General features: G+C 43.7%; 1 protein-coding gene and 1 long non-coding RNA gene across 2 annotated transcripts; one reads left to right on the top strand and one right to left on the bottom strand.

Annotated features, from left to right (window-relative positions):
* The first annotated feature begins 3567 nt into the window (after positions 1 to 3567).
* LOC309574442 lies at positions 3568 to 10337 on the top strand. Its single transcript, XR_014226534.1, has 3 exons — positions 3568 to 3699; positions 5947 to 6353; positions 10153 to 10337. It is a non-coding gene; the product is annotated as an uncharacterized lncRNA (long non-coding RNA).
* MYOD1 (myogenic differentiation 1) lies at positions 7361 to 11078 on the bottom strand. Its single transcript, XM_082284120.1, has 3 exons — positions 10352 to 11078; positions 8812 to 8890; positions 7361 to 8250 (listed from the first exon to the last, which is right to left on the bottom strand). Exons 1-3 carry the CDS (start codon positions 10904 to 10906, stop codon positions 8000 to 8002), a joined length of 885 nt encoding a protein of 294 aa, XP_082140246.1. The 5' UTR covers positions 10907 to 11078; the 3' UTR covers positions 7361 to 7999.
* Between the last annotated feature and the right edge of the window lie 34 nt (positions 11079 to 11112).

Raw genomic sequence — 11112 nt, 5'->3', positions numbered from 1 at the left:
CTTCCCCAACCACAGGTATCTAAGATTTGGAACCAGGCAGCTGTCAGTCAGTTCTTATTTATGAGGACCAGAAAAACCCACTCTTGTCCTATGGTGTGGGGAATCTTTTAAGCTGTGGTTGCAAGTAGTACTAAAGATAAAAGAACCCTACTAAGATATTTTTCATGAATGTGTCTATCTCATTGTCCACTCTCTCAAAATGGTTGTTTCTCTTGACCTTGAGCTGAGGTTTAACAGGTGGGTAAAAGATAAATTTAGGAAATCCAGTGACGCAATGCTGACACTTTTATGTCTTCTTGCATAATTTCAAGCATACCATGAAGAATAATAAATGGCAAAGGCTAAAGTGTCCTTGGCAAACAAACAGACAGAATAGCACCCTGTGATATTTTTACCTTTGTTTCCCCTCACCACACACTTTTTACTCCCACAGAGCTTGAAATATTAACCCAGCATGTTAATTTATTTCTTCCAGAGTTGCCCTGACTGTTGCATTTAACATCTCTCTTGGAAGTACTTCAAACCAAGTGGCTGGCTCCATCTCTAGCTTTGTTAATTAGGCACATTACTTGGTTGCTTTTTCTCATATCGCTTAATGTAATTGGCATTTGTGAAGCTTTTGAAAGGCATGTTTGGGACTACATTTTGTGCAGCTGGCTTTCAACTGCAAGCTGTTTCAACTGTGTAGTTCTGTAGAGGACAGCCTTTGAGAGCGTAGAGCATGTGTGCCTAGCACATACCATGCTTCCTTTCCAAAGGGAACAAAGGGATGCAAGCATGGCCTGTCCCATACAAAGAAACATGTGTGACACATGAAACCCCCTGCATACATTTGTATTTCTGTGGTATTGGATCTGTAATGGGAGCTTTACGTGCTCTGGTTGAAGAACAGGTCTCCTTTTATAAGCTGTTGTATAAATGCTTTGCTCTGTGATGGTCTTCCTCCCAGCCTTTAGGCCACACATAGGGAGACCTTGCCATATGGCACAAAAGCCTTTGGTTTTCCCATAAAAATGCATCTTTGAGCATCCAAACTCAAACCATGAGTTTGTACCTGCTGCAATAATTCCAACAGATAAGGGTACCAATGCTGTGTCAACTGCCAGCAAGACTGATGAATTTACACCGGGTAGGAATTCGGCTCATTGATTTCAGTTGTCGTGGTGTGAAATGATATTCTCTACCTGAGCTGAGAAAGAGTTAGATGGGAGAGTTTAGGGGGGAAAAATAAGGAATGTGTGCACTAAAAAAAACATGTCAAAGTCCTGTTTTTCATGGAAAGGCTGCCCTCCGGTGGCCTTGAGAAAAGCCTACACACTGCTTGTTGGTTCAATAATGTCCTTTCACACTGCAGCAAGCAGCAGCTCTCAAATATGGATGGTCTGGGCTCCTGCCTCAGGAAACCCACAGGTAGCATAAAAACAAGTAAAGAAACTCAGAACAAAAAGGTATGGCTTTATTTGGTTTAGGATTCAGAAGTAGGGCAATGTGAAAGAAAGGAATGTTGTGTGGCCAAAGTACAACATGAATCATAGAATGGCTGGAGTTGGAAAGGACCTTAGAGATCATCTCGTTCCAACCCCTCTGCCATGGAAAGGGACACCTTCCACTAGACCAGGCTGCTCAGAGCCCCATCCAACCTGGCCTTGAACACTTCCAGGGATGGGGCAGCCACAATTTCTCTGGGCAACAAATTCCAGTGTCCCACCACCCTCACAGTAAAGAATTTCTTCCTAATATCTAATCTAAACCTGCTCTCTATCAGTTTGACACCATTCCCCCTTGTTCTGTCACTACATAGTCTTTTAAATAGTCTCTCTTCATCTTTCTTGTATTTTCCCTTCAGCTACTGGAAGGCCACAACTACGTCACCCTGAAGCCTTCTCTTTTTCAGGCTGAACAATCCCAACACTCTCAGCCTTTCCTTGTAGGAGAGGTGCTCCATGCTTCTGATCATCTTGGTGACTTGCTCTGGACTCGCTCCAACAGGTCAATATCCCTCCTGTGCTGAGGACCCAGAGCTGGATGCAGCACTGCAGGTGGGATCTCACCAGAGCAGAGGGAAAATCACCTCTCTTGGTCTGGTGGCCAAGATTTGTGCCCTACTGAAGGACTTGGTCACCAGAGAATTGTATCGTGGTCCTGTTGTCATCTGCTGTTCCTGTGCATCTTCCCCACCTGCCTTCTGGCCAGCAGCCTGTCTCCCCCAGGACCACTGCTCTCAGCATAGGCCATACAATGCCTTCAAAGACCTTCCATTTTCTCCCTCCTTTTGTCTTTATTTTTCACTTAAAACAAAGAAAAATAGGGTGGTGCCCCAAAATTTGTCTAGCAATAAAAAAGCCAAAACCCAACCAACCATACTATTCCTACATTTTTTTTTTTTCTCTTTGTTTCTCTAGAAGACTCTTGGTAGGGAAGAGTTTGGTTTTTCCAATATATTTTTCCTGATGTTCCTAGTGTATGGGGCTCCAGGTGCTGACTGAAGACTGTGAATATTTTTGCTGTTTCTGAGCCAACAAACCTTCCATCATAGAAAGATGATAAAACAGAACATAGAATTCACTGAGGAACAATTTCAGGAAGAAATGCAGTTTACATTTTTCCCAGCAGATGTGGCTGTTGGACCAGAAAAGGCTCAAGGTCAGTTCAGGTGGGTTAAGGAGAACTGTGGAGATTGGGAGACCCCCTTTTACTGCCGTGGATATGCAGCACTAGGTAACTGTCCTGAGACACAGACTTCAGAGTGAATCTGACTCCAAACAAAGAAAAACCCAACACCCCAATCATGTGATTAACAACCTCCCTCAATCATGTGATTAAGTGGGTTATTGTCTGTTAGAGTTTTTACTAACTTTTTTTATAGAGTGACAGTATTTGCCTCCCTATTGATAGATGTGAGGTTATTAATTGAGTATTACATAAAACAACACACTTGTTGATGTTGCTAAGATGTCTGTAGATGATAAAAGTTATTGGTGTTGTAGAAAGAAAATGTGAGTTCAGTGCCATGCTGACTTTAACATCGGGAAACCCCATAGGTTTTCTATCACCCCATGGTTATAGGATAGGTCAGTTTTCACCATTAACTTGCAATGTTAATTAAGGTCTTTATTCAGAAGTGTCTGTGTAGATTTCTGGGTTCCTTGTACTGGCCCCAGTGGCTCTATGTCAGACATTATTCCTAATTCCTGGTGGGTCCTGGGAGGGAAAGGATTATCTGAAGGCTCTTCTGTAGTATGCTAGGGACCATCCTCTCCCTCGTTAGCCCTGAAATGTCAGATATTGAAAGGTCTCCATTTAATGACATTCCCAGTCGTGCAACAAGCCTGTTGAGAAGGGAGCATGCTGCATCCATCAAGGAGAGGAGGTCATGGCTGTTCAACAGTTTTACTAGAAAACCAGTGATTTGAAAGGCTGAGGGAGGGTGAGCTGATAGTAAACAGTGCTTAATGAGGTACTTGGATGTGCCTCCCAAGATGATCTCCAGGTCGTGCTGTCAGAGATTTGCACTCTGACTCTACAAAGACCTTTTTACCACTGCTTGTGAAGCCAAGACTGCCACATGCAAGCTATGTGAAATGACCTTCATACCATCTGCTGCTATCACAGGCTCCGTGTCAGCCACTCATTTAGGAACGGCTGTAGGCTTTCAGCACTATTATGGGGGCAGTTTCTGGTTTGTACTTCCAACATCAGGTGAGCACTAAAGCCTGGCAGCTTGTTCAGAGGGTTGTGCTCAGGGGGATCGGCACATCTGAAGGCGTTGTGACAGAAATGGGTCAGTGACCTGAGCACGAGCAAAGGGTCACAGCGGGGGGTTTGTCCTGGCTTTGCACTGCTACGTGAACACTATCCCAGACACTATTATGGGCAGTAGTCTGAAAATATTCCTACTGAAGCTGGAAGTATTCCTACTGATTTCAAGGAAAATTTTAAACAAAAAGGAAATATTAATTTATTTTCATTAAAATTCATGAGGTATGAGGTAAACCTTTCTTTGTCTGTTTTGGATATAGTTCTTCTGAAGATAGCAGTTTTGGCCCTTTGCACCCTTTGAACCTTTCAAATATCTCTGCAAAATGTAAGATGTAAAATGAAAACTGTTTTTGCTTCTACTTTCAAGGGGTTTTGTAAGGTCTTTATCTTGAGTTGAAAATGACAAGTCATTTTAGAAGAGCAGCATCTGGTGTGAAGCAACTGCCAATTTAATATTTCTTTGATATATTTGGATACAGATAATAAAATCTTTTTAAAGGGAAAAAATATACGAGGAATAGTTCATATATCTTTTACCTAAAATTGAATGTTCAGTATGTGAAATACTTCTGTAGCAGTATTGCTATGATAATGCAGGAAATGGTGTTTAACATTGTTATTTGAAAAGCCAGCAATTTTACTGCATTTTGTTGTGAAATATTGAAAGTAGGAAGAAGATCCTTTTCATTCTCATACTTGCAAATGACCTGATGAAATGTAAAATCATGTATGTATACATACTTAGTATGTATAAGTAAGGTATAAATTTATTCCTCTTCACTTTTTCCGTAGCAGTGGTTTGAGTGAGATAAACCAGTAATACTGTGTTTGTCATGCAGTGCTTTCTTAAGTTACCAAATCAAATCAAACATTCCTAAAATGCACACTTATCATTCTGTTCGAAGACAGCTACTTTCCTTTAATTGTTTGTATTGGGATAACTTTCCCTTTGGAGGTAGTCTTCCTTAGGAAACATTGTACCGAACTGGAACCTGTCCGATACAAACTTTCAGACTATCAGTGTGTGTTCATAGCCCATGCTGGAGCATTTCTGTAGACCAAATTTCTGCACTTTGTCTTGTAGGATCAGCCCTAAATGCCTAAATTAATCTTCAGGAGCCCAATTTAAGAACCAAAGTTCATAAATTTTGGATCAGTCTTGCGTACGCTCCTTGGTTGTGTCAGAACTAGGCTAAATCTATGAGTCCAAATATTACTAGCTTCCAAGTATTTACTCATAGACTGGGATATAATTCTATCAGTAACATGCTGTCCTCTTGATGCACAGGGATTTGTTTTAAATATATTTATTACCTTAGAAATATACAGGAAGAAATTGCACAGGGAACAATTTTCCTTATCTAAGTAAAAAAATAAATATATCTGTAACCTAAACATGTATTTATCAGTGCTGATGCCCTTTGGCCTTACTTCAGTGAACTTTTCTCACTGACATCAGTGGAAGAAAGATGGGCTCTGCATAGGAAACCTATGAATATTTTTTCTTCATCATCCATCCTTCTATTTTGGGATGTGCCAAATGCCTGTTCTCTGTTGTAACATTAACATCAGTATGTGGAAACTGGGGTGGCTAAAATAAATCAGTGAAATGCAATATACATGACTCCACATGGAACTGCATGTACATTGTTGAGCACAACTGTCCTGTGCCTGCTCTGCTGTGCCAGCCCTACAGCCAGGTACTCGACTGTGTCCCTCAGAAGTGGGGTGCAAGCAAGGCAGGCATGAATTATGTGCTGCCAGTATATGACAGAGCCTCTGTCATTCCTGAGCTGGCAAAAGACTTTTTGGTTGTCATTTAATGGCAGTAAAATTGCTACTTTTACCAGCCTCAAATTATGGGAATTAAAAGATCTTTCGTATTCCACAAAAGCATATTTTTGGATCTTTTGCATTGTGGGCCTGATTGAGTGTTTGCTGAAGGCAATGAAAATGATATTGATGATATGTGAGGACCTGATTTGTGAGGCAACTGTCTTTCCTTAGCTTTTGTAAGTTAGGGATACAGGCTTCCAACTGGGCCATTTTTCCAGCCTTACTAGAGATCCTCCTGATTCATGTTAGTATGAATTAGCGCATTCTCAAATTCATTTGATTTTTATTTTTAATGGAAAAACAAAAGGGGTAAGCTCAGTCTTTATGGGCTGGAGTGTTTTCTACCCACAGGGAAATCAATGGGAGACCTTTACAAAGTTGAACTTTGATGAAGATGCTGAGTGGCAGTCCTGCCTCGGAGTCCCCTCCAATCCGTGGGAGCCTGGGCTGCTCCACAGAATGGTCCTGCACCTCGACATTGATTTATCATCCACCATGACCACAAGCTCATGGATGAGGAAGGAATACCCATGGCTGCTACCATCCCTGCCCCTCTGGCTCCAGATAAATCAGCAAGCTCGGAGCATGACTGCCCCAGGAAGAGGGAGAAGCAACTGCATTGCTCTGTTCAATACATGGCAGCTTGCTCCTCTCCTCTCCTCTCCACAGAACATTGATCTTCAAGGCCATACATGATTAAAGGAGTGGGAGATGTTCCCTGGAATTAGCTGTTCCCTTTTCTTTTTCCTGCTTAAGAGGTAAGAGCTGCATAAACTCCCTTTTTAATAGTCACCTAACAGAGAATACAATGACTAATCTGTCATCAAAGTATTTAGGGATGATGACAATACCTAGATTGATTTTCAGTGTTTTTTGTTTTCATTTTACTGTGATGTTTATACAAAATCCATAAATCATAGGCATGTGATAAGAAACAGGTTGTAGTTGCTGGTTATTCTTGTCCAGATGCACAGAAATGCCCTGATGGTTACTTTCCAATGACAACCAGCTCAGGGCTTAACATTTTTCAGTTGCACAGCCAGCTTTCAAGGTTACACATAGATACTGAATGAAACAGAGCCCACTGGTTATTTTTAGAGAGGCTCTAAACAAGAAGTAAATCCCTGGACTGATGCTGCCAGAGATGCGTAAAGTTCAAACCCAAATTAAAACTGCCTATCTTTGGCCTAAATTCCAACTTGAACTTGAGGAAAACTGTGAACTGTAACTTGAACTTTATGACAAGAACTCCTTTGCAATTAGTTTCTGATATCTGAGAATACATGAACATGGTACAAACACTTGAAAAATAAAACTTGAATGAAAAATGTGAACGTTTGTCCAAAAATGTAGTTCTTGGTCTTGAGATAGTGTTGTAGGACTTTAAGTTTCAGTAGCTACATTGGAATTTGGAGAGTCTAATTTTTTGTGATTCCTAGTTTCAACACATCTTTGTAAGATCAAGTCCTGCGATGTAATTGTAAATTTTGGAGGCAGGAGGAGAAACATGCTTATTTACTGATCCCTTTAATAATGACCTGTGATGCTCAGGTCTTGGTTTAGCAATGACCACGACAGAATATGAAGAAAGTAGACCCTTTGTCAGCAGCGTATTTATGCAAAGTAGTGCAACTGAAGCATGTTCTTGATTTCTTTGCTGAATCGGAGCCTGTATCTTCTTCCTGCCAAGGCAGAGATCTAATACCACCCCTAAATGCACTAGTAATTCTAGAAGCCCTAATGAAAGTCAAGATAACACCACAGATTTTATAAATAAGGGTCTTTATTTAGAATACTGTTGAAAACATTCTTGGCAACCACATCGTATAAATATATAAAGTTAAAGTTTGACACGACAAACCAAGCAATATTAAATATTTTTAAATTTTTCCCTTTTATGTTTTAAGTTTTGCTTTCTTTTTTTTTTTTTAAATTTTATTTCTTTTGCTCTTTTTTCCATTTTTTTTCTTTTTTTTTTCTTTTTTTTGGAAAGCAACTCTTATTTACAATTATACAAAAGTTTTATAAAAAGTGGTCCACAACCTTATTTTGGCCAGAACAGGAGTAATAGGAAGTAGTCATGCCACTACTGCTGTAGATTTCTATTTTCCTCCACATTCAAGAGCCAACTTCCTATTCCCCACAGCCCAGATTAAACATTGGCCATTTCATGGTATACAATTTTCTCTCTAGACATATTAAATAACTTCAGTTTAACAACCAATAAATAACTATGTGTATTTTGAAGTGATACAGGTTTGCAAAGTTATATAGTTGAAGGAATTTTCAGTGATATTTTAAAACTGGAACAAGTCTTAAGAAGTCCTTTCAACCTTAAAAGGCAGGTCTTGAGCGTGGCCAAACAGAGCAAATTGGTTTTGGTGCAGTCCAGCTGGAGGGGTCCTTATAGCACTTGGTAGATGGGGTTGCTGCTGCTGTTATCCTGGGGAAGTGGGGTGCAGTTGGTGGGGGAAGGAATTTGGGCTCCACTGTCACTCAGACTCACTCCTTCTGGAGGGGAACAGGGACTCCCTTCAGCAACAGTTTCCACTGGAGGCAGTATGGGGCATGTGGAATTATCTGTGGAAATCCTCTCTACAATGCTTGAGAGGCAATCGAGACTGGAAACAACAGAACTCTTCCCATGCTTTGGATCTAAAAAAACAGACAAAAAGGTGCTCAGGTTATCCAGTGGGTCCTTAACATCAGTGGACAGCACACATTTGTGAGCGTGTGAAGACTCAGAGGAAATGAATATTCGTGAAGGACACCAATTATCAGAAAACAGATTGTAGTTTCAAAATGGAAGAGAGGCCCAACTACAGTGCTCTGGGCAGGGAGGATCCAAGGCTTCCCTGAGTGCATAGAAAGGGAAGAACAGATTTGAAATCAATCGTCAATTACTCCAGTTTGGATCAATGACAGAGTAAGAAGAGTCTTCATGTAAGATATGGTTAAACGCTGAAAATTAGTTGCAGAGAACACACTTCTATCCAAATGTTGTATTTGCAAAACAGGAAATACAGCTATAACACATCCCCTTATTTGCAAATGCACCTAGAGAAAATCCAATGCCTCTACCAGCAGCAATGGCTCGCTGGCTGGAAAGGCAGGTTCCTCTCTCAGCCCAGCTGGACACAGAGCAGGCACAGGAAAGCTGCTGCACTGCCTGCCTCTGTCTCAGTGTTTCACACTGCTGTTAGGGCACGTACTCACCATTTGGGGACTCTGTGTAGTAGCTGCTGTCATAGCTGTTCCTTCTGCGGGAGCTGCAAGGAGGCCCGCTGTACTCCATCTGGGAAGGAGAGAAACCCGAGTGAGGTCAGGCTCTTACCCCAATCCCGGTAACCATCTAATTTCATGTTTCAGTCTCTAGTCTGTGCCATCATTCCAGTCCTGGCTGAAATGCCATCAAGTTGTAGATTTCTTGAGTGAGGAAGAATGTAATTTGGCTAGAAGGGGATCCACCCCAGAATATTTTATGTGGCACAGCTGTTCCATGGGAAAGTTACCACTATTGCATTGAATGCTGCAGCTTTAGAGATGAGATGAGGCTTTCCAGCATTCTGATCAGATACAGCCCTTCATGTATCTTTAGTTTACAACAGGGAGACCAAAAGGGGAATGGCATATTTTGAATTTAGTTTTTGAAGATTTTTCTAAACGTGAATTCCTCTTTAAAAGCCTCTGTCTACCTTTGTCCCTTTGTATTTCCTTCAGTTTCTCTTCCCATTTCCATTTTGTATAGAAAATGCTACAGAACACTGACTAATGTATTTGTTTCCAATACTTCAACCCACAACGGAATTCCTCTATTAAAAGAGGCTGTATCTTGAAGAGGAATAATTTGTGTAAATCTCTCCAATCTGTCAAGTATCTCATAATCGCAGATACTCAACTCAGTAACAATTATCCCCATCAGAGCACAAAAGCAGTCTGTGGCCTGAAAGTGCTGTTCATGGCCCATCCAGAGAGCTGTCCTGGACTCTGGTCACCACATCCCACCAGCCCAGAGTCAGACCAGAGGCTGAACCTACAGCCCCAGCCAAAAAATGTGGGGATGAGACACCCTCTCTGGCACCCACCCTTCTTCTCCCATGCCCATAATGTACAAACAGGACTGAAAGCCTGGATTCTCCTTCCTATTGCTCGTAAATATCTATGGAGGGGATGAAGTAAGTGAGAAGAGAAATGGAGAATCTTTTTCTTAAGGGTCAAGAAAAACAATTCTTGTTGCTTAGACCCTCCTCCTGTTATCATGATGAATAGCAGAAAACAAAACCCAGACTCTTATCAATTCCTGTGTAACTATCATGTCCGAGGGGGCCCTTCCTCTCTGCTGTCCTTAGAGGATTCAAAGGTAATGATAGAGCAGAGGATGGAAACAGAGATGCCTCAGGAGCTACGGGAGCACAGGCAATGCCCCCAGGTGCCCATCCCAGGCAACTTCCTGAAGTCCTCCCCCAGCAGCTTTCCCCAGGCTCCTCCAGGACATGGGGAACCTGCCTAATTTCTCATCCCAGGGAACAAAGTGTGTAAGAGATTCTTCTTTCCCAGAGATCCTGCCATTGTGGGGACCCAACCTCCCTTTGCTGTGGGTGTTCCAGGCACGAGAAAGGACTTTGTCTTCTGCCTGGGGACGTACAGAAGGCAGCTGCTATAGGGAAGGCAGGAAGAGGAGACTCGCCCTACTCAGGTTTGGACCAACAACGTCCAGGGCACCTTGGTGGCAGGGAGTCCTCCCTGGGGCACTCACCATGCCGTCGGAGCAGTTGGAGCGGGGACTGGAGGCATCCGATTCCCCGCTGTAGTGCTCCAGCACCGGGTAATAAGCGTCCTCCTGCTCCCGCAGCAGGGCCTGCAGGCTCTCGATGTAGCGGATGGCGTTGCGCAGGATCTCCACCTTGGGCAGGCGCTGGTTGGGGTTGGTGGAGGTGCAGCGCTTGAGGGTCTCGAAGGCCTCATTGACCTTGCTGAGCCGCCGGCGCTCCCTCATGGTGGCGGCCTTACGGCGGTCAGCGTTGGTGGTCTTCCTCTTGCACGCCTTGCAGGCCCACAGCAGGCAGCGGCCAGCCTGGTGGTGCCCGCTGGGCGCCCGGACGTGCTCCTCCTCGTGCCCGTGGTGGTGCCCGTGGTGGTGCGGGTGCTCCTCGGGCTTCAGCAGACCCCCGACGTGCACCAGCCGGGGGTCCAGGTCCTCGAAGAAGTGCATGTCCGACGTGTTGAAGCACGGGTCATCGTAGAAGTCATCGGCGGCTGTGAAGGAGCAGAGGGAGCCCTCCGTCATCTCCATGGGGCCCAGTAAGTCCATGGGGGCGGCGGAGGGGACAGCGGCTGGGCCAGAGGTGACAGCGAGGGGCTCAGAACGGAGGGGCCTTCGACCGGGCTGCTCTGCGGCCGGGCGGGTGTGCGGAGCCGAGACCCTCGCAGCCTCTCCCAGGCGAGGCCACCAGCGCTGGCTGCAGCCCCGAAACCCCTCCCCAGCCGCGCCGGTCTGGGAGCGCCACTCGGGGCCGT

This window comes from Coloeus monedula (assembly GCF_965178545.1).
Source record: "Coloeus monedula genome assembly, chromosome: 6".
In the NCBI taxonomy this organism is placed as follows: Eukaryota; Metazoa; Chordata; class Aves; order Passeriformes; family Corvidae; genus Coloeus; species Coloeus monedula.
The sequence above is the reverse complement of the archived record's forward strand: the minus strand, read 5'-3'. Positions and strand labels throughout refer to the sequence as shown.

Excerpts from the sequence above, each read along its gene's own strand:
- MYOD1 (XM_082284120.1), bottom strand. The coding sequence starts at position 10,906 with ATGGACTTACTGGGCCCCATGGAGATGACGGAGGGCTCCCTCTGCTCC. Across the intron at positions 8,891-10,351 it reads CCAACTGCTCCGACGGCATG|ATGGAGTACAGCGGGCCTCC; the intron begins GTGAGTGCCCCA and ends TCTCCTTCCCAG. Across the intron at positions 8,251-8,811 it reads CTACACAGAGTCCCCAAATG|ATCCAAAGCATGGGAAGAGT; the intron begins GTGAGTACGTGC and ends CTGTTTTTTTAG.